The sequence below is a fragment of the Pagrus major genome, chromosome 21 (genome assembly GCF_040436345.1).
Source record: "Pagrus major chromosome 21, Pma_NU_1.0".
Taxonomy (NCBI): Eukaryota; Metazoa; Chordata; class Actinopteri; order Spariformes; family Sparidae; genus Pagrus; species Pagrus major.
This window is the reverse complement of record NC_133235.1, coordinates 7,798,986-7,823,027: the sequence shown is the minus strand read 5'-3', so window position 1 is coordinate 7,823,027 and position 24,042 is coordinate 7,798,986. Positions and strand designations below refer to the sequence as shown.

At 40.3% G+C, this 24,042-nt stretch overlaps 1 protein-coding gene across 5 annotated transcripts in view; it reads left to right on the top strand.

Annotated features, from left to right (window-relative positions):
• Window positions 1-24,042, top strand: part of ctnnd2b (catenin (cadherin-associated protein), delta 2b) — a 145,063-nt gene that overhangs the window by 72,798 nt on the left and 48,223 nt on the right. For 2 of the 5 annotated variants that reach the window (XM_073491386.1, XM_073491385.1), the window contains 4 exons: window positions 1,213-1,344; window positions 4,602-4,845; window positions 8,532-8,588; window positions 22,911-23,043. In XM_073491386.1, coding sequence (XP_073347487.1) covers window positions 1,213-1,344; window positions 4,602-4,845; window positions 8,532-8,588; window positions 22,911-23,043 — 566 coding nt within the window. Of the gene's footprint in view, window positions 1-1,212; window positions 1,345-4,532; window positions 4,846-8,531; window positions 8,589-22,910; window positions 23,044-24,042 lie in introns of all 5 variants that reach the window. The other 3 variants (XM_073491384.1, XM_073491383.1, XM_073491382.1) reach the window with 2 other exon arrangements.

The following is a 24,042-nucleotide window of genomic DNA, read 5'->3' as shown; positions in this document are numbered from 1 at the left end:
ACCACAAACTTACCAACGTATAGAAACCATTGAGTCAGGTAGCATTCCAGCATGGGAGTACTTGTTGGTGACTGGGTCTCCGAGCAAAATATAGCTACCTAGAATGGCACTCAGTAGAAAGCATACCCTGCCAGGGCACAGTTGTCCCCTCTGCTCACTCACTTATAGACACCAGCCACCTAAATACACCATTATTCCCTTAGAATTGACCAAAAATGATGGGGAAAAAAAACCCGCACTATCTCACAATGTTAAAGAAAGTGAGAAATAATTCCTGGATCCATCCTTTTATCCGGATCTGCCCCCAAAGTTAATGGAGTCTATTCTGGGCCGAGAGCCGTCCTCCATCCCCCTTTCATAGAAATCTGTTCAGTAGCTTTTGTGTAATCCTGCTGACAAACCAACAAATAAACGAACGCAGGTGGAAATATAACCTGCTTGGCAGAAGTAATGAAGCAGCCATCTATAGTAAGGATGTAAACAAATATGAAGAGATTATTTGGAAATGAACATAAAATGTGCTCTGATCAGAAGCAAACAGCATTGATGCTTTGCAAAAGTATTGAGTACTATTATACTTTTGTTTGCAGCTGCAGATCAAACTAATCATGCTTTAGTATTTAGCTGTTTGGTTAAACTACTAAAATATTATCTTAATTTGTGCATTGGGAATATAACAGATAAGGAATATAGAAAACTATTAAACACAGAAAATAAAGCTAGACATATTCCATCAGCAGTAGTAGGCCCCTGGTATAAATCCCATAGATATTACAGATATGTTATGTTATACAGATACAGATAGTAGCTTTGTGTTAAGCCCTTAATCTATAGTAAATTGTGTGCACTGTACTTGATGGGAACTTGGAGGCCACAGGGGCCCAACAGAATATTTTACCATGAGGCCCCAAACAGGTTAATCTGGTCATGGTGTGTATGGCATGTAAAGTGATCCTGACACATCAGCCTTTCTGTTAATGTGTTTTAAGGAGCAATTCAAAAGACAATATGAACTTACTTGGCCTACATTTAATTGTTCCTTAGTAATGTAATTGTAATGTAATGTAATTGTTTAGCACTATAAGTTTTCTCCAACCCGTGATCACCATGACATTCAGAGGGATCCATCCATCCATCCATCCATCCATTCATTTATTTATCCGTTCATCCATTCGTCAGTATATCTAACCTCCATATTCACTGTGTTTTCAGGCTCCAGAGGGTCCTACAGCAGCCAGCACAGTCACCTGGGCTCTGAGCTCCGACCTCTGCAGTCTCCTGAACACCACATTGACCCCATCTATGAAGACAGAGTCTACACCAAACCCAACCTTAGAGGACAAGGTAAGCTGGAATAGGGATATGGTGGCAGAGTAAAACGAAGACATGGGACAGGAATTATTTATTTAAGATGTACAGAGGGATATAGTCAATAAATCTGTCAGAGGGTGAGGGCAGTCGAGAGGAGGGCTGTGTGGAAAGCAAACATTTGATAGAAATCGGGCTAGAGTTTAAGTTTGGGAGTTAAACATATGGTAAGCAGGAGGTTTCAGGAAGAGAATTCTGAAGTGAATGTGAGGATTTTATCAATAAAGGCTAATGAGGTTATCTCAGCTTGGGCTTGGAAACTTGGAAACCCTGTTTTACAAACTGAGGCTTAGAGGTTGAAAGAAATGGGCATTTAGTCTGTGCTGCTTATAACTTAAACCATTATTGCATCTTTAGGGAGCTTCACAGAATCACAGGAGTTCCCAGCCATAAGCATTTTCTTACCTGGCAACCCAAAAGTTGTTCTTCATTGCTTATGACTGATCTGTATAGCAATAGTAAATGACTAATTAATCATTAATAATAATTAGTTTTGTCTTGTAAACCCTTTAAAGGTTCCTTATTAAGTAAGAAGAAACAGGAGGGGAAAGGAAGGAAAATCATAAAAAAAATCCCTGTATTAATGCTTTGAGTAGATTAGAGTGAAGCACAGAGATGTGTTTCAAATAGTCCAAAATTATAAATAGCTGCAGCGTGCTGTAAATCACCCACTGAACCATCTAAATTTAAAAACCAGTGAGTACAAGACGACATCACATGAAACACTGAGTAAAGTGAGGGATCAAACGAATACTGTGCAGCATCCTGAGAGGTAGAACAGAAAAAGACACAACATGGTCCAACTTAGCAGATAGGCGTTTTTAATATTAAAGGCTGCTGTACATAAGAGATTTCCTCGTCCCATCTGATCATGTAGCACTATTTACCAGATCAGGTAGGCAAATCCAATTGGGGTCTCAATGGCAATTTGTCTCTCAGTCACAGTCTGTTAACTAATTAGTTTCAAGGCTGAAAATTAATCTCAATTAATCCCATGGGCGTTAGCTTGGGTGCTTTGAAATCAAAGCAAACCAACCGTGTCCTAAAATGTTGTCAACGCTGTGCCGGCAGTTTGGTCGCCTGAACGATGAGTGTAGCTGTATAGAGGAAAACATAGAGAGAGAAATATAAAAGAGAAGCTTACACTGTATTCTACAAGGTTTTGTTCCAAAAATGATTCACCCAAATAATTCAAAGATTTGAGGTCATTTTTGTTGTACACACTTATAAGTCACTTTGATGCATCAAAATAACTCCCTCATCATCTCCACCTTCGTGTCTGTGAATGTAAGTCACGACACTGCCACTCTTATTGTTAAAGTCTCTTTTTTTTTAACACTGACTTGAGATCAGTGTTTCATTTTTTTTCTTGGCAACACAGCAACTGTTGAAGCCTGACTCGATTCAAGGTCAGCTCAAATAGTTTCAAGATTACAAACAAGCACTTTACACCCGACTTCACATCACAGGTGAATTTCCTCGGGCCTTGTCAAGATCCCTGCAGTTACGTAGTAACACACACACAGTTACACACACACACAGACTGACCCAGCTCACCTCCCTCAGAGCGAGCCGGTGTAACCATGTTGACTATCAAGCTCACGTGGTTTCTGAACTGCTGTCCAACAGGAAGACAATTCCTCTCTCTGTTTGAGGCTGACAAAGGGGGTTTACTGGGCTGTGGAGAAGGCGTTATGGCCTCCAAATGTCTTTAGAGCGAGAACGGATTAACAAGTGTGCAACTGCCCTTGGGCCCCACACCCTCACTGTGTGGCAATTAGCTTGCGGTAATTTGATTAACTGTAAATATGTTTGGTACTTGGCACCACTAAAGCAAGATAAAGAATTAAAGCAGCTTCAAAAGAATAGTCTTATCTTGGGAAATATGCTTTTTCATGTTCTTGTTGACAGTTCGATGAGAAGACATCCAGCGGAGACTCCAGTGTGGAGATGGAATAGCTGTTTCCTTGTTTCCAGTCTTTGTGCTAAGCTAAGCTAAGCTAAGATAACCATCAGCAAGCTATAGCTTATGTAACAGACAGCTATGGCAGTGTTATAAATCTCCTCATCTAACTCTTGACAAAAAGAAGCTAAGAATATTTTCAAAAATGCCTAACTATGAGGCACATATATTGTGCTCATGTGATTAACGGCCCAGTGTGTACTATTTAGGAGGATCTATTGACAGAAATGGAATATAATAATCATTTGTATGTTTTCATTAGTGTATAATCATCTGAAACTAAGAAGATTGTGTTTTCGTTACCTTAGAATTAGCCTTAGCTACAGCGGGAGTAGAGTACGCCACATTGCACCACCAGTTTGTATAGCAGCCCAGAAGAGACAAACTAAATACTGGCTCGAGAGAAGGCATTTTGAGCTTTTTGGGTCTTTACCAGCCACTATTAGTTAGGTCAGGGCGAGCGGTATTTAGTTGGTTGCAATATGTAACCTCACCACCAGATGCTACTAAATCCCTGACTCTTGTAAACCTGGGAGCAGGGTGGTGTTACAGTATTAGGTTCTGGGCAAAATGCAATGAAGCTGTCATGCGTGGTCTGTTGTGTACCGTGTACATGACGGAGGCCTAAAGATGAATGCATACATACTTTGTAAAGTAGAGAAATTGAGTGGAATCAACTAATACTTTGTTATTAATCTCATATAGCTATATTATCTTAATTAATTTCAAGGTCAAGGGGTGCAGAGCTCATTTATGCACTTATGCCCTCCTTGCAAATTAATCTGGAACAGGGAAATCCAGCTGTACTTTTTAAATGTCACCTTGAATAGACAGGTGTCTAAAAGTTTTATGTGTGACCTGTGAAGTTGTTTTTTCTTTTTTTTGCATGTCTCTTTGATTTTTACCTGCTACTGTCAGGTATTTTGTGATTATATTTTTCAAATGAAAAATAATTTGGTGACTTTACCTTTTCACCCCCCGTTGAGTTGTAAATTGTCTGCAGTTTTCCATTATAATTTCTGTATGAGTGTTTTATTTCATAACTTTTTTTTTGCTTCTTCCCTTTCTGCTTTTTTTCTTCTGTGCTGTTTTGTTCCACTGGTGCTTTTTTCTCATTGTGTGTATGTGTACGTGCATCCTTGTGTTGGCACTCGTGTTTGGTTTGCCACTCCCTGCCCCTCCACGGCACCACCAAACCCAGTGGTGAACCAGTTGTACCAAGAGGTCCTCAACTATCTGCTCTGTCCCTACGCTCCTCTTCCTGCTTTAGCCCCGCCTTCCCCTGGTGTCGACCCAATCCCCTTGCAGCGAACGGGCAGCCAGTCCGCCACAGCCACTTTTCAGAGAGGCAGCTTCGCCACAGGAGGTGGGGCGGCTGACTACGCAAACCCGTACCGCACTCTTCAGTTCTGCCCATCCACCGAGTCGCCTTACAGCAAGTCAGGCCCTGCCCTCCCCCCTGAGGCCTCCCTGGGCCGGTCACCATCAGTGGACAGTATCCAGAAGGACCCAAGGTGAGAAAAACAACATTTGTACTTAGAATCAGCTTTGGATTGTTGATGAAGCCCTTTGTCCTGCTCCCTTTCCACTTTCACTGAACTTACTGAGGGCCAGATTCACCAAATTAAACATAATTATGCAAGAAAGTCTAAATAATATCAATAACCTGGAGACATTAAGCTTTAACAGTGAAAAATAGTTTAATTGCAATCCACAAAAGAGTGTCGAAGTCAGAGGTGTGACACGGTGACACCAAACAGTTTGTAGCACCTCAACAGATAATTGACTGTCAGGATTTGATGGTCCGGTGCAGTAAAAGGCTGGCTGAATCTGGGCTTTAGTATGAGGCACACATCACGCCACATCTTTCACTGTCCTCTCTAGTTTGCCTGGTGTTGGGGCTTGTTCACACTGCCGTATGAATGCCTGCGCACCTCTTGGTCAACTTTAAAGTTTGATGGCGCTGTTAGGAGTGGAGGGGCTCTCCATCAGTGACAATCTGTGCAGTAGGTAGACACAGTTAATCCGCAAAGTGCATGAAGTCTGCTTTTAGACCGAGAGAGCTCTGTGTACCAGCGTGGGTGTGTGAAGATGAGGGGGAGAGAGACAGTGACAGACAGACAAGAAGAGAGAAAGAGAGAGACACTTACAGAGATAGCGTAATAGCTGTTTTCATCATTCTTTTGTCCCAGTTACAATCAAGTTTGAAATACTATTCCAATTGTGTCTTGGGTTTTTTTTCTTTCTCAGCCTCTGCTTTTGACTAATGACTGCACAGGCACACTGTCACAGATAGAAGCAGCAGCATAATTAAAGCTGAAGTGTCTCTCTTTGTGACATTTCAGCTCAGGTGTGAGCAGGAGATATATATTTTTTGCTCAAATTTAATATTTTTAATGAGGAAGTCACTTTGTGCTGATATGGAGACATTTGGAAACGCAACAGTATCTTTCTGTGTTCTTAGAAAAGGTGACTCCTGTTGTTTTTGTCGTTACCATTGCTCTTTCCTTCACCCATTGTCCAAGTGTTTATTTCTCTTTGCACATTGCACTTACATTGTCTGTTTGTTCAATCTTAAGCTCCGGCATCATTGTTGTGTAGCTTCCAGCATCCACACATCTGCACCGCTACATGTGAAGGATTGACTTGTGATGCATGGCATTCTGCTTTACCTTCACGACATGCGCAGTCAATGTCAGCGCTAGCACTGTCCGAATGAGACAGTGCTACTGGAGTAGCTTGTTGTCCACCTTGCATTAAAGGGAGGGTCCCCCAAGATCACAGGAACATTCTGATCCTGCAGTTGCAAGTTTTACTGTTTGCAAGCTTGCTGCACTGCTGCAGCTCAAAGAGGATCTGCTTGAAAAAGCATGTCAATATAAATTATTTAATATTTGTGTCAACAAATCCTATAAAGAGACCAAAACCAACAATGTGTTAGTCCATCTCTCAACACTTTCCAGCTTCCCTACCATGTCTGTGGTACTTAGCCACAAGCTTACTTGTTCCTGATGAAGACTAAACAATAAAAATAAATATATATTTCTTTTATTATATTTATATTGGCCTGGACATACCGTATTTTTTCATCTTTTAAAATGTTTTATTTATTGGGTAATAACAGGTCAAGAGGCCGACAGGAAATCTGGATAAAGACAGGTATGACATGCAACAAAGGTTGTCAGCTGGAATGGAACTAGCAATGGGTGCAACCATGCGGCATGTGCTGCAAACATTCAGCTGCCAAGGTCTGATTAAATTGTTTAGTTATTAGAGTGACATACGATAAATATCAATAAATGTCGACAATAACACAAAGCCAAATTGCTTTCATGGAGGCAGGTTTGTGATCGACCAATAAACACTGAAGAAGAAGGAGAAACAGAGGAAGAACAATGGCAGCACATTGTTGTCACGCTCATGACAATAAACTGCTATAGTGTAGACTAGAGAGTGAAACATGTTGTCCCCAGTATGGGCGGACATCTTGGCCTTTCTTACCCTCAGGTGTGCATAAACTACAGGCTCTTTGCAAAACTACAAAAACAAGAGATTATTGGTTATCAGCATCGGCCATCGGAAGTAGGTAATTATTGGTATTGGTAGCGGCTTAAAAATCCATATCTGGCATTCCTTGTGATATCCTAAAACAGCTGGCTACTGTTGTTTTTTAGCAAACATTACTCAAACAGGAGAAAATAGTGCATTTGTTGGAGACTACTTTATAGTGTGGCTTCATCTGAATTTTGTGCTGTAATTGGGTGTTTACAACAACAGGACAGCAAATCTGGGAATGCGGAAAACTCCAGTGACCATGTTCATCATAATGAAAGCACATGTCACCCAGTGTAACTGTGAGGCTCATTTAAGCATTTTGTTTTTTGTTTTTTGTTTTTGTTTTTTCCTGGAGAACAATAGAAGTTTATGACACAGAGGAATATAATTTTATAATATAAATCGGGTGCAGAGGAATTATACAGGAAACACTCACCATTGATCAATAGGATCAGTTCATTGTTGGTTTTGGTCTTTTCATGGTACTTGGTGACAAAAAGAAAAATAAGGACTATCACAGCCTTATTCTTTTAACACACCTAGTGTTTTTGGATACTGGCTAACTGGTCAACATAGCTGTTAAGTGCTAACACCACAGTCATTCACACTATATTACTCCTACATATCTTACTTAGGCACAATCAATGTGTAATCTATGAATGAATGATATAGAAAATTAGTAGCATATTAAGAAAACTGAACTATGAAGGATTAAAAAGAAATTATTAGATTGTTAAAAATGATTTAGGATGATATATAGGATGAACTGTAGCATCGTTTTTTTTTGTTGTTGTTTTTTACAACAACAACCTCAGCTGAGCAACAATTTATGCATGTTTTGCCACTACTTCAGTTAATGCAGGGGGAGAAAAAACTAGTTGCTAAAAATATACAGTATGTAGATATTCTCGTGTTTAAAATTAACCTACACATAACAGGCTTAGCAGCTTAGCTTGTCATTTACTCACCGTTTAGCTCCTCTGGTACAAGTCCTGCTTCTCTGAGATAAATCCCACGAAAAAAGTAATAAGTTACACATGAAGGATTCAGTCATCTATGTTATCACTTAACAGCTAAGTTGACTAACAGGCCTACCTTGTGAAAACAGGATGACACAGATAAGAAAATAGCACTGTTTATATACAGAGCATATTCATATAAATATACACCAGGGTGAAATAACGTCGGTTTAATAAGGTATGTACTGTGCACAGGACCTCTTAACCTCACAGGAAACCCCTGGTCGTTTGAAACCTACAGTAAATGCTTGCTGTCTTAAAGTCCTCTGATAATTGGCTCTGCAGTTTCGACCCAAATTGCAGCAACCGTGACCTAAACATGGAGTTTGGTGCATGAATATGCACAGAACAAGGCGGTACCCAGATTGCTTTATCCTCGGACCCTCTCTTTACCCAGCATATCCACCATCTCCCCACCACCCGCTCTAAGTGCATGTCCTTCACCCTGCCCACCTTCTCCACCATTGCCTGATAACCAAATGTTGAGAGAGAAAGACGAGTCTAGTGGCTACGTATTGATTTCTATTTATTAATCATCACTCTTATGACGGTTATTGAATAATTTGTTGCCAGACAGCCAACAAATACCTCTCTCTTGTTTCTCTCTGCCTGTCCCCCCTCGATAGGTACGACCCCGAATTCCTTGTGTGGAATCAAAATCAAGCCGAGCAAAGAATGACAAAGTAATCCAACTATTTATTTATACATATATTCATTCTGTCTATCTATCTTACCTTTGTCTCATTCACCGAATCTTTCCATCTTCTCTATATACGACACCAGTATCAGACGCAGATGTTAATGTTAATGGCAACATGACATTTCACATATGTATTGTCACCCATTTAGTGCTTTATCAAACAGGGATCACTTTGAATTTGGCGTCATATAGATTCTTGTTGGAGACAAGATCAAAGTATTGGCTCTCAAAATCAATTTGCATTTGATTACGTCATTGCATAAAATCAGAATGACATCCTCTGTGAGCTGGAAACGAAAAACAAAACATTAAAAAACAAATCAGTTTTGAAAATGTGACAAATTTAAGTACCAGTTACTCATTATCAATTGCTGATTGCTTATTTGCCATTAGTAGCAATATGGCTTACCAAAGCCTGTGTTTTTATGGTGTAAATATTGCTCATTCTCTCCTTTGGCTTTCCATCCATCCACCCATCCCTCCATCCATTGATCTATCTGTTGACGTATTTGGTCATTCATTTGTCTCCATTGTCTGTCTGTCCTGGTGAGTTCTGAAAATGCTTTGTGGCGGTTTATTCATGTGGGTTGCCCAGTGTGAATTTTGGCATTTTAATTTAGATTTTTGATTGAGTGGTATTGTCTCAGACAGCATATGTGTAAGCGTAGGCGCATTCCCCAAATGTTTAACTTTTAAGCGATCATCAAGAAGATTAAGAAGGTAGACAGGCGATATTCAACTTGCAGTCATTCCTTCCTAGTCAATGAACACTGCCCCAATAAACACTACCAACTAAAGGTTACTTTGAAGGTCCAATGTGTGTGATTTAGTGGCATCATCAGCTGTGAGGTTGCAGATTGCAACCAACTGAATACCCCTCTTCTCACCCTCTCTAGAGCCAGTGTTTGGTTTGTCTGCTCTAAATTATTGTAGAAACATGGCAGTGGGACATGGAGGACTCCATGGAAGAGGACCCACTCCCTCTATCTAAAAGTTTTGGGTGATTATGAAAACATAATTATGAATATTATAGTAATTTCTGCCAATAGATGCCCCTAAATCCTTCACACTGACAGGGTCTTTAACATTACACTCACATACTGCATGGGTCTTGACAGTTGTATGGTAGTGTTAGCTTACCTTTTTGGTAATGTGGGGGTGTCAGCCTACATTTTTACGTAGTTGGTCTCGGTTGTTTGGTACTGCTTCCTGTCTAATTTCAGTGTGAGTGTGGATGTCCATAAATTGCCAGTCCATATATTGCTAATATTTTCTATCAGACACTGTTACATTAGCTAACAATACTCGCAGAGACAAAACATGAGCTGTCAATGCTGAGGACATTAACTAACAATGCTGTCAGAGACATAACACAAGCTAACAATACTGGCATAGACATAACACAAGCTAACAATACCGGAAAGATAACAGTAGCTAACAGTATTTTCAGAGACATAACATAAGCTAATAATACTGGAGACATACGATTAACTTACAATGCTGGCAGAGACATAACATAAGCTTACAGTACTGGAGGCATGAGATTAATTTACAATGCTGGCAGAGAATTAACATTAACAAACCATGCTGACAGGGACAAAACATTAGCTAACAAGGCTGTCAGAGACATAACACAAGCTAACATGACAAGACATGACAAGTTAATAACCCTGGCAGAGACTTAACATTAGCAAACTATGCTGGCAGAGACAAAACATTAGCTGACAATGTTTTGCAGAGACTTAAAATAAGATTAACAATACTGGAAACATAACATTAGCTAACAATATTTTCAGAGACAAAACATAAACTAACCATACGAAAAAAAAAACATTAGCTAAAAAGCTGGCAGAGACAAAACATTAGCTTACAGTGCTGGAGATATAAAATTAGCCAACATTACTGGCAGAGACAAAACTTTAACTAGCAATCCTGGAGATATGACGACACAACAGAAACTACTGACAGAAACACAGGATTGACTAACACAATTATTTTACAATACTGGGAGAAACATGATCTGATTCACTTCCTCAGTACATACACAGTTGTCACTGTTGTGCAATGTGTTTGTTGCTTTAGCCTTCCACTTACATTTCCAGGTCCTTGGGTCCGAGAAATAATTGGGCACCGGTTTTAGGCTAATTCGGTTTACTTTAGCCTAGCTTGTAACTGGCAACTAGCATCTCACAGTTTGGACCAACTCTGCCTCAGAGCTCATTAACGTTTCAACTTGGCTTCTCTTCTGTTGCAAACACAATACAAAGCCTTTCAGTAGGCCTAATTATTTTGCTGCAACCTGAACTTAGAGATACTCTATGGCTGACTGAACTGGTCCATTGCCCCACAGCACACCTCTCGTTCCAGAGGAAATACTGCAGAACATTAGCAAACAATAGTAGCAGAAACACAGTTCAACAGGTCAAGCAGCCAAATCAGTATCTGTGGGAGAGGTTCATTCAGTGAGGAGGCTACTGTTTTATCAATCAGCATCTACAATGTGTTATGTTCTGGGGTGCATGCAGGCAGTTGAATGAATGGGCTGCATTATGCGTCTTTAATACGTTTGGCTTTGACATGATCTTATTGTTATTATCATTTATGGAAATTGTAAATGTTTTGTCATGATTTTTCTTATCAAAGGTTACTTCTTTTTAGCTTCAGTCTTGCCGTCTGTTGCATGGTTCTAAAAATTAATGCTTAGCTTGTCTCATCCACGACAAAGTGACCTACAGCATCACTCAAATTTCTCTAATGAAATGGAGGAGTGGATATAGACTCTGTGGAAATAGGAACATATAATAGACAGAAAAATGATACCTTTACTCTGCAGAAGCCTCAAACAAATATCATTTAGCTGATTTGTCACACACTGCCACAATCTGGCAAATGAAGGCACATTACTGCGGAGACAACCTCTTCTGTACTGCAACACATTTCCTCCTTCTGGCTGCCAGTAATTTATGGAAATGCTCCTGCTAACAAAGAAAGATTTGTGCTAGACAGGATCTGACCCGATCATAAAGGTGCCTCATTTTATTTCATGCTCATAAGCACAGTGAGAATCTCTGATCCATATTCAGTCACCGGGTTGAGATGGACTCTGCGGGGTGTGTGTGTGTGTGTGTGTGTGTGTGTGTGTGTGTGTGTGTGTGTGTGTGTGTGTGTGTGTGTGTGTGTGTGTCTGTGAGTCTGTGTGTGTGTGTGTGTGCTTGTGTGTTTCTCTGCTCTGCCTGACATCTCCTGACCTTTCATTCGTCTCTTCCAGCCTCAGTGGGCCAGTCAGTCAGCCATGCCATCACACCCTCAAATACACACACACATTGTCTGGGTAACACAAACCTAAACACACACACACACACACACACACACACTTTTCTTTTTCTTTGTTTAATTTTCTTTTCTTCTTCCACTGTTTATTTTCATTTCCCATCAATTTCTTTTGTCACTCCAACTTCTTTCAGCTATTAAGGCAAAGGTTGGTTTACCTCCACCCACGTTAGTGATTCAAAATATTTCTGGTTTCATTTGTCGATTGGGTTTGAAGTTTAGTTGTATATATGAAAGTATGAAGTTTGAAAATGTGAATACTTTCATTTCCATTTGACAACACTGCAGCAGTGACCTACCGAACCCTGCCAATCTATTAATGCAAAACAGTATTTCAAGGGTGTTTGTCCAGTGCAGTTAAGATTCCTGTGGTTACCCTGGGGCAGTTTGGCCTATTTGAAGTGCACAAAGCAAATAAAACTGCATTGTATGCTTTGTATTTTGACATTGTAATATATTAGAAAAATCTTGATGAATAGTGAATAAGATAAGAAGAAGGAAGACATAATATTTCAAGAATGAAATCATAATTTCTTGAGGAAAAAAGAATCACACTTTTGTCTGAACTAAGTTATACTATTGAGGAAAGTGTTGCATTTCAGGAATTATAACACAATTTATAAAGGAAAAAAAAATATCAGTAATGAGAATCGGACAGTGGTGTGGAGTGGAAACGTGGAGTGACTGTCAGTGATCGAACCAAACAGCCCTTCAAAGGTCAAAGCGATGTCTATTCCATCCCTGCCTCAAAAGTCTCAAAAGTCAGCTTGACACTGTTGATCAGTTGAGTGGAGTTGAGTGTGAAGGTTGGGTCGAGCTCACGTTTATCACGTCTTTGTGCTTGTCGGACCGCATTTATACAGCCCGGAGCAGAAATGCTCCTTTGGTTTTCCGCTCGCTGATACTGTTCTGTGCACTCGTATCTGTTTTTTTATGTGCGTGGGTTTTGAGACTAATTAACGCCATACTGCCTCTGCTTGCTTATACCTTGCACAGTGTTGGGTAATAGTTCGTATACTGCATATTTTAATAAGGCTGGAGGGGCAACTATCGCGTCAAACTTAGAAGCGTTGGGTCACTGAGGACCAGCTGGCTACCACTTAGAGCAGATAACTATATCACAGCACACACAACTAGAAACTACCTGTGAAATAAGTTATCCCTTCAGCCGACACCTCTGGGTGGGTCTGGAGAAAAAGAAAGAGCGAGAGAGAGAGCTGATAAAGAAAACAGAGAGCTCATGCTACAACATCACTGCAAGGACAATTACATGGACTGCTGCGTTTAACCAGTGTTGTCAATCATTAATCAGTTACTGTGCTAATTACTGTGTCCATCAGCTGAACACAGTGTCGACAGATCCCTGTTGGTCTGTCGCCGCTGGTCTGAGATCAGTTTGTTTTGTGATGCCAACCAACACCAACACAACACTGGGCTCTTTTCTATTGTCTTCTCTTCTATTGTAGTTGGCTATAAATACACTGTGCTGTTTTGTTGCTAATCAGCCACCTGAAGTTGTCAGATGTCCCGCTGAAAAGTGAACGCGGTGACTCAGCAGTCTTGTCAATTTATTTTTAACTTCCTTTCTTCCTGCCTCCTTTCTTCCTCTTCTATCAGTTTACTCTGCAGGTTTACCCTACCTGTCTGTCTGCATTTCTGTCTGTCTGTCGGGGAATGAGTCATCATCTCCATCTCCATTTCTTCCCCCCTGACAGTCCTCAGTGGTGGCAACACACACACACACACACACACACAAATACACCTGACACAAATCTCATAGTTCGCTCTCTGGTTTCAAATCGCTCTATTCCCCAAAAACCCCTGACTCACAGGAAATCCTTTCAGCCCGATATAGCGGTGAGAATGATCTGCCTGCAGCCCTCACATTACAGCGCCTCGCCCTGCTTTGTGAATACATAATTCATACATGGTTTATTTATTTACAAGGTTTAATTGTTGGTTTGCCGCCTGCATCATGTATTGTGGTGTAAATGTTTTGGCTGCGGCTGACACAATCACACACACAATCACACACACACACACACACACACACTCACACCCAGACAAGTGGTGACGTGAGATAGCCCACCTGGTTGGTTGGGAACAAAGACTGGATTGAGAGTTTGTCAGTTCTTTGTCCCAGTCCACTGAGTCGCCAAATGAAACATTTAGGCTCTCTCGGGGGGGCTCTCACACACGAGTATACACACTGACACATATGCACATTATTAAGAAAGGAAATATGTCAGTAAATACCTTCTCACACACACATTATTCAGTTCTTTTCTCTCCTCCTCTCCTTGACAGTATTTGTCCTCTTAATATCCTCTGACTTGTTCAGATCGGAGCCATCTGCAGGACAAAAGGTTAAAGGGATAAGATTGCTGTTAAACAAAAAACTGGCTTATTTATAGGACGCACCCAAGTGATAGAAAGAGAAAGTAGAAGAAGAATCTGGAAAAAAAAAGGGTGACAGCAACTGGCTTCAAGTGCCTTGAAGTGAAAATGAGGTGAGATACTTAAACAAGTAAAAACATAATTTGAAAACTCTTCTATAATCATATTTTTAGCAGACATGATGTTCTGATTGACGTGTTTTTGCTCTCCAAAGGGGACATTTGCATATTCTAAGACTGACCTAAGCTTCAAAATAGGTCTATATTCTGCAAAGAGGACATAAGCAACAACAACTCAATAGGCCAGTTACTAGTGACTCCCAAAATGACAAATCACCGTACCTAAAACAACATGACAGCTGCAGTGTACCAGTGACAGGCGTTGTACACTCACAGTTTGGTTAGGCAAGAAAACTACTTTGTTAGCTTTACAGAAAGATTGTGGTTCGGATGATGTAAATCGAATCTCTTTATTCTACGTGACCTGACTTCCTCCTTTGCTGCTGTAATAATTACTACGGCCACTAGTGGTCGCAGCCTTACAATTAACGCAAATATGGGTTGTAATATGCTGCTTAAGCAGTCGACCTGTATGGTTGTTTTCTGATAAGAAAGAGCAGGAAAGATGATTTAATCTGGAGCGGAAAAACTGGCTGTGCTCATTATGCTAAGGTGACTGGTGCATTTTGAATAAAAGAAAGGTTCACTAACTTCTGTTCCCCCCCAGCTGCCAAAAGCCAGACAGATGAGATAGAAATGATAAAAAATGTTCATATGGTCATCCGGGTCACCTTTAATAATTACGTCTGTGAGCAGTGGTGAGGGCAGATGAGACTTATGTAACACAAATACTGATATTTTTGTAAATATACAATGATCTCAATTTGACTTCTCAATCAAAATGAAATGGAATAGTGCATCAGGCTCTGATTCGTGCAGATGCTTTATTTTTGGTGACATTTTAAATGAGATCTTTGACAAATTAACACTATTTTAAAGCTTCTGTTAGTAAGAGAGTTGATTTTCGAGTCCCATCCCCAACTTTCCCAACAGATACTGACGCTTTCAGACGGCGGCCGACCTGACTTACAATCCCAAAGTGTCGATATTTGAAGAGTTTGGAAAACCTGAAGCATCAGTATTACTATGTTTTGGGGTTTGAGGATTGAAAGTACAGATATTAGGCTACATTTTTTATTCTTTAATTCAACTTATGTAAGAGCAGCATTAATATAATGTGTTCTTTTCTGCTGAAGATAACAATGTGGTTATGTTCCAGAGATGTGGTGAAGGTTAGATATACCTACAAGTAGAATAACTAACAAAAAATGGACTCACCTTTTGAAGTTAAACATCTTTGTATATTTTATTCTCTCAAGGGCCATGAAATGTACTAACACACACACACACACACACACACACACACACACACACGGTGCACTTGAAATGTTTCAGTTCAACTTGTTTTTTTCTGTTTTTCAGAACAGCAGTGCTTTCCAAAGACATTGCATATTCTTTTCTTAACTCCGACACTAAAACAGTGCAAACATTCCCCGAGCGAACACTTTCGCCCAAAGTTCACAGATGGCTCAGTAGTATTTGCTCATCCTGCTGTGATGTTGTCACACAGTGTTTGGGACTGGGAGCACCATATCCTCCTGTGTTCCCTTTGCTCTGGAATGGATGAACACACACACAGACACACACACACAGACACACACACACACACTCACACACAGCGAAAAAGAGCGAGAGATGCTGAGTGAAAAAGTAGTACAGCTCCAGGCTAGAGTTAGTGAATGAATGAACCATTATAGTACAGTTTTCTGGGGCAGAACACACTCAGGAGAGAAGACAGACAGTCGCTTCATTTAATTTAGATTCACTGCAACTGTAGGTATATTCTGTGTGAGTGTCAGTCCGCTTTAAGATTTACTTTTGTTGAAGGGATTTATCCCAGAACAGCAACATATTGCACAACATGTCAGCTCTATGTTTATCTCAGCATGTTGTCCGGTATTCAAATCTGTGTGTGCATGTGGAGTTGTTCATCAAATCTATGTTGGATATGTACATTTGTTTTGTGTGTGCATCAATGTGTGTGTGTGTGTGTGTGCCCGCGGAGCTTCACAGCCCGAGGCCTCGGGTTGAGTTTGATCCGCTGTGATGTGCCACTTTCTCTCCAGGGCCACAACTATTCTAGGCCCTGCTTCTGTCATGGTGTGTGTGTGTGTGTGTGTGTGTGTGTGTGTGTGTGTGTGTGTGTGTGTGTGTGTGTGTGTGTGTGTGTGTGTGCGTGTGTGTGCTTTTGTGTGTGTGTTGTCTTTTCTTTCCCATGTTTGTGTTTATTTCTCACCTATTCATGCCTTCTCATCTCCAAATGTGTGTGCACGGAGGTGTTTAGTCTTGTTCTGGTGTTCTGAAGCATACTTGTATGTTGTTTGCGAGTGTGTGTGTGGGTGTGTTACGTGCGCTGTGCCTGTAGGCCGACAACAAATAGACTGTCCCTTCATTCATTCAAGTGTTAACTGTCCATTCTATTATATGCAGCAAGTACCACTTGTGTGTATCCGTGTCTATGTGTTTTTTGTTTGTGTGTCCCAACTTTGACCCGACAGATGTGAGACAGACATTTTGTAGGAAAACCAATAGAAGAAAGAGTGTTTTCACAATAATTATTGTAGAGTGCTGCCAAAAGTGCCACTTTGGCCTTCAAGTAGTGTTTACTCTTTGGCCCCTGATGTGCAGGTTACATCGATGTGTGCTGTTTGGATGAGTAATGGACCTGAAAAGCACTTTTGCAACCTCATTTCACCACGAGGATAGAGAGGCAGTTTAAAGAACAGCAGCGTTGATGGACTTCTCGTGTGAAAGCCTCCTGTCAGCTGTTGAATGTGTCTTTTTGTGGCTAAAACTGGGATAATTACAAAATCAAATGAGTTGAGTGGATTACCCTGATTATTCAGTATCCAGAGATGAGGTGGTTGGTGAACATAGCTCGGGCCCTACTGATCATCACCCTTAGTTATAAATCTTACAATGTCAGAGCAGGCGTCAGAATTTTGAAAAGTGGACACTGAATGCTGTTTTTGAAACTATTCCTTGTTCTTACCTTTGCTGCACAATAATTCAAGTGTCCATGAAGGCCTCAGCCGACTGCTGACCGACCAACCGTAACTTAACTTGGAAAATGTGTTTATAGAATCACAATAGTGCACCGTTAGTACAGTCCAACATGCTTCAGCAGAACTGACACTCCTTTAATCCATGTCTGTTCTGCTGAAACAAACACGGTATGGCTGCATTCACACACTCACAATTTAGTGACAGACAACCTTCCCCCCCTCCTATCGTCTCTGTGTCGTATTGCCGTTAGTAACACGGCTACTGCAAACAACCTGGCTACTGTCCAAAGAGAAAAACAACAGTAAGAATCCCAGTTTGACCCAGAAACCCGGTCAGGAACCCAAGTCTCTCCTCACCTTGTTCATGCAGTGAAGGAGAAAATACATTTTATGGTATCCCTGCCCACTTTATCCAATCAGGACAGAGATGTCCATAGAGGTGGTCCTATCTACTCGTGAACATGCAGAGAGCAGGATCCTTCCTTTTTGCTGCTATGTTTTGTAATTACCGCTGCGTGTTCATGTGATGACATGGAGAGGAGGGAGGGGAACTAACTGCAAACGGACAAGAAGTTAGCTAAAACAATGACAGCGCTTACAGCAGTTTTAATTAGCTTAGCTTATGACCTTAACTGTTTTTCATGCTTTCAGCCATGCTGTCTTGTCTTTTAATTTCGTATGAGTAGGCTTTTACAAAAATTGACTGACTGACTTGTATGTGTATACCGCCTACCACACATCATGATGTGAACTTGATTAAAAAACATCAAGTACAATGTAATAATATTAAGCCTCTGGTACAATAGATTAACAATTATCATTTGGCTACGCAAAATGTGTTGAAAGTATCAAAAGTACATGGAGAATGGCTCCTGTCAGGGTACCTAACGTACATTTAATTTAGAACAATGTACTGCATCTCATGATATGCATCATAAGCTGGTCATACTGGATGTTTTTTTTATGTAAAACATCTATCTGTAAAGTAACAAGTAACTTTATCCGTCAAATATTTGCATTTAAGTAAAAACTATTGCTGTAAAATATATATAGTGAACGTATTAAGAGGCGTGAAAAAGCATTCAAGTACATATACTTGTTGTGCTTCTCTCACACTAACCCATTAGCCTCGTTATAGTCAATATGTTGTACCAGTTAATCAGTTTAACTCTTTTAGATTTAGCGAATGATAACATAAGTATATGAATGTGTCTGATAAGTGAAGCCATCTGGTTTGCTTGTTATCAAAGAAGCTTCATAACTTCAGGCGTTGTTGTTGCCGCTGCCCCACTTTCTAATTACAATGTATATAAAAAAAACATATTTACACACAAACACACACACACACACACACACACATCTGACAGCTCGCTCAACCATAACGTTAGATGTCTTATCGCCCAATTAACCCACAAGGTGACCTAAAACAAGGTTATGTCATCTGTGATCAGATTTACTGAAGCACGTGCTGCTGTGTGTGCTTAACAACATTATGTATGTTAATGTCGTGGCTGTGTGTGTGTGTGTGTGTGTTTGTGTAGGCATGTGCCTGGAGCGAGGCGGGAAAGGAAAAACAGAGAGAGACATTGAGAAGAGAGCAAAAAAAAGAGAGAAAGAGAAAGAAAATCGTTAAAGAGAGGAAGGATTTCAAAGAGAGAGAAAAAATATCCTTTGAAATAATTCTCTCATCCTTCTCTCTCCAAATTCCCCATTTTTTCAAACACTGGGTTTATCCCATTTGCCCATTATGAAACTTAGAGACAAAAGCTTTCTAATCCTGGCTCTTCTGCACTGCCTTTGATGGCTGGGTGTGTATTCAAGTCAATGAGTGTGTACATGTGTGTGTGTGACTGCTTTATTAGTGTGCTGAATTGTGTGTGTGTGTGTGCGCACGCTTGGCATTAGCTTTTTGCTCCTCTAAGCTGCATACTGAGTTATCCTACGGCACCCAGTTGTGTGTTTGTGTTTGTATGTGTGCAAACCTGCGAGTGTTTGTGTGCGCGCGCGTGTTTATGTTAGATTAGACCGAAGTGAAAATTATCTCCACGGGGATGTCGGGCTGTTGCTGCATCAAGAATAAGATACATCAAAGAGAAACGGGTTCTACATAAGAGCAGAGCAAACAGAGTAGAGTCTGTATGCAGCCCCAACTTCTCACAGCTGTCGGAAAAATTGATATCAAAATGTGCAAAAGTGTCGATTTCAAAGCAGAAACCGAATGTTGAGAAGTAGAAAAGTACAAAGAGTAAATTAACATCATGTCCTTTTTTGACCCACCTTCAGGTCTACAGTAAGACAATACTAAATCACACGTGGGAATAAAAATTTGCCCCAAACAAAAAGTAAAAAGAAGACATCCAGTCTCAGTTTTCATTGGGCGCTGTCATGGAAACGTGATATTTGGTTGCTGCTGGCTACAGATAATCTACATCGATTATCACCCCTCTCTCTGATCCTCGGCTGTGACTTCATTCTCTCACATCACATCTTTCTCACATTAATCATCTGTGTTCCTTCCTTCACACACACCCTCACACACATTTGGAGGGTTAGTGAGCTTAGTGTGTTTCTGTGTGTGTGTCTGTGCCCGAAGCATGCCTGTAGGCAAGACCACTGGTAGACCCTGGTTATGCGCTAAAGCCAAGGCAGCTGGGGCAGTCAGAGGAAAGGATTCAGCACAGCAGGGGGAAGCTCTTTCAGTGCATCCAAGATGGCTGCTGATACCAGACAGCATAGAAAACTTGCTTTGCTCAGGAAAGGTCTCCTGTATGTAAGGCATCGGTTCATGTGCCTTATGTGCCGGTTGATGAAGAGGGCTGGACATATTCCTGTCTCTGAGTTCATGAATTTTTATTTTATTTACAGCTAAAGTAATTCCTTTGAAGGTGCTACATAGGAAACGTTATTCCCACAGAGAGGATGCATAACATGGATGATGAAACGCAGTTTTTATGTTTATGTTGGAAAAAGCAAAGGGGGTAGATTTTTCCATAGATTTGAGTCTTGTGACCTGATTTTTGAAACCTACAGATTATATTTAATACCTGTGCTTGCATCCTCATGTTGTTTGTTAGGTACAACTAGCCTTATAAAATATAAACTGATCCAGCAGCTTGCAGTTCAATATAACATTGAAGGGAAGCTGTTTTAATTTTACAAAATGTTGCATTATCATATGAATTTACATTTTAGAAACGTATAGTAATAATAAATTATTGGAATTCTCTAATTCTAATTCAAAGGAAATATTTCTAATAATAATTTGTGTATAGTGACTATTATTAGCAGTTTCCACCATATTTGTATCCATGTTATGCATGGTCTTCTTTTGATTTCTCAGTGGCGATGTAATTTCCCATTAAACCATGATGCGTAGTCACTGGGTTTGTACTAGCTGATATGATATGTCTCTAATATAATTCAAACAGGTGACAGGTGAAGACTCAGATTATTTAACTTTATTCAACAACACATATTACTCTCCCGATGTTACCTGACAACTGAGAAGTGGCTCACTGTCTGTCAGTGTCGGTTCAGGCTGGATGTCAGATGAGCCTGACAGTGTTTGACACAAGCAGCAGACAATACAAACAGACAGACTGCTAGAGAGCAGCAACAGTTTTACACATGTTCAGTGCCGAACGACCAGCCTACAGCTGTCACACTGTACAATACGGGACTGAATGGAAATAATGAGGCATAGCTCAAGTGTCTCTGGTTTGTTTGTTTGTTTGTTTGTTTGGTTGTTTGGGTTTCTTTTCTTTTCTTTTAGTGTGTATATGTCTTTGTATTGTTGCTTTATGGCATGGTTGTATGAAATGTACAGTTGTACATGTACATGTGTGTGTATGAGTATGGCTGTATGGGTGCATGTGTGTATGTACTGTAGATATATGTTGCCTAAAGGTTTCTGTTTTATGAGTTATAATCATGTGTAGATATTTGTGTAAATTCTGCTCTTATACAGTGGTTAACCTTGAGCATGAATGCTTATAAACTCAGAGTCAAGGAAGGATGCACACTATATAATGGGCTGAAATATTTTCAGCCCGATGCCGTTATGTTTATTTTGTTATGTATCCAATAATGAAATCATAGCCGATAAATACAGTCCATAACACAAAACCAAATTGCTTTACTTGACTTCAGCACAGCATCTACACACTCAGTAAATGGCAATATCCATTTTAATGTTAGTTTGCATCCTGCCAACAAACACAGAAGAGAAGAAGGCGAATCATCAGCCATCTTTGCTCACTACATCTGAGCCTGTCTTACCCTGGTGTGCATAAACTACAAGTCATGAACTTCTTTTTAAAATACCAAAAATGTGAAATTATCGTTTATCTTGTTGAAAAAAATTGTGCTGTGCATCCATTGTTCCTACACAGCCACAAGTATGTAGAGAAATAATGAATAATGAGCATATAAGTTAAAAACTGCTTTAAACATTAATATTGAAGCTTCATATTATATATTTTTTCAAAACAAAAACTTCCATTGACTACCTTATCCAAACATATGAAGTGATCCGCCTCGCAAACTGCTGAGAAATGCTCTGTTTCAATGCTGCATGTATGATTATCAGCACAGTTACAAATATCAATAGGAATTTAAAGGAGGTGATCTTAAGTTCCAGTTTTCAGCTCTTCATAACAGCCATCATTTTATTTTGCGAAGGCTTTTTATGAGATTTTACAACCCCAGTAAAAGCATCAGAGAAGGCGGGCAGTGATGTTATGTGATAAGGTCTGGCTTGCTGTCTGCTACCAGTTCATCCCAAAGGTGTTGGAAGGGGTCGAGGTCAGGGCCCTGTGCAGGTTGAGATCTTTCACACCGAGATTGGAAAATAATTTCCTGTCATGTTGAAACAGGAAGGGGGCAAACTGTTGTCACAATGTTGGAATCTCACTGTTCTCTAAAACATCATTCTGTAGTGTTTACTTCTTTAATAACTTGCCATCTAGCTCGGCCTGCATTAATGAAAATAATGTAACATATCAGTCCTTTTTTAAAAGGAAAGTTTCTTTTTAAATTTCTGTCAAAGAAATGCTGTTGATTTATGTTTGGCATTGAGATTGACTCATTCACCCTGTTTTATGTTGTATAATTATATGGTAAGCATTGTGTGGCAGTGTAGTAAGGGTCAAATGTTAGGGCTGATGTGTGAACAAATGCACTTTTAAACCTCCACTGACTGACTGACAGTAAATACAAAGTTATGGTTTTTAATGTTAGTGTTGTATGTTATCACCCCAAATGAACACTTATTTTAGTTTAAAATCATTTAAACAGAGCATGAATGTAAAAAACGTGTTTATTTAATGTCCATCTCCAACCTTCATTTCTGTCTCTCCCTTCTTTTTCCTCTGGTTAGCACACTCACATACACACATCTCTATCTCTGCACACTCCAAAACATGTTGTATTTTCTCTCTGTGTGTGTCTCTGTAGGGAGTTTGGCTGGAGGGATCCAGAGCTGCCAGAGGTGATCCAGATGTTGCAGCATCAGTTCCCATCAGTCCAGTCCAACGCTGCTGCCTACCTCCAGCACCTTTGCTTCGGAGACAACAAGATCAAGTCTGAGGTATTGATCTCTGAAGAGAAACCACACCAAGAGAGAGGGCTTAGAGACACAGAGGATTCTAAAACCCTGCTTGAAGGAGCTTTAACTCTCCTGTTGCTTACACACACACACACAAACACACACACACACGTACGCATACTTTGGCTCTCATTCGGTTGGAGTCAGCGACTTCCAGTAAAGACTGAGCTCAATCAAAATACACTCAACAACATACTTCTCTACTATTTCCTGTAGTATGCAGATAGGAATGCAGATACTGTTGCATTTGATTTTTCTGCTGAAGCTTTGAGTATTCAACTGAACATTGTTTCTGGAGAGAGACGCTGTTGTTGAGTTTTCAAGGGGGATTTTTTCTGTGTTTTAAGTACAAGCAAGATCCCAGGGGATAAGTGTGGGTGAGTGTGTGTGTGTGTGTGTGTGTGTGTGTGTGTGTGTGTGTGTGTGTGTGTGTGTGTGTGTGTGTGTGTGTGTGTGTGTGTGTGTGTGTGTGCTCGCCTGAATATATTGTTGGTGGTCATACAACAGACCAAAGGAGAAATAATACAACAACATTTTCACAGTGCTTTTTGTGTTTATTTTGTTATTTGGACAACCTTTACTATTCCAGTGGAGTAGTGCCAGTGTCAAGATGCTTATTTGCTCTCTTGCTGTCGTAGATGAGAACATCAAAGCCAGTCGACCTGAATATAACAAGATCCACCCATCAGTACCTTTAAAGCTTACTTATTAAAATGTTATATCTTCTTTGTTTAAGCATACTCACAGGCAGGTGTTAAAACAACACCTTGTGATTTGACAGGGTGTTATGTGCCAGACTACTTCTTCACAGTCCAGTGATGAAAGGTGAGGAAACATGCCATCTCCTCTGTAACACACCGTCCGTGCGTATGCTTTTGGAGGTGCCATAGCTCCCTGACACAGGGCGCTGCTAGCACATAGGGGTCGTCTTGAAGTTGACAAAAAGCTCCAGATGTCTTCTATAATGGCTGCATGTGACTA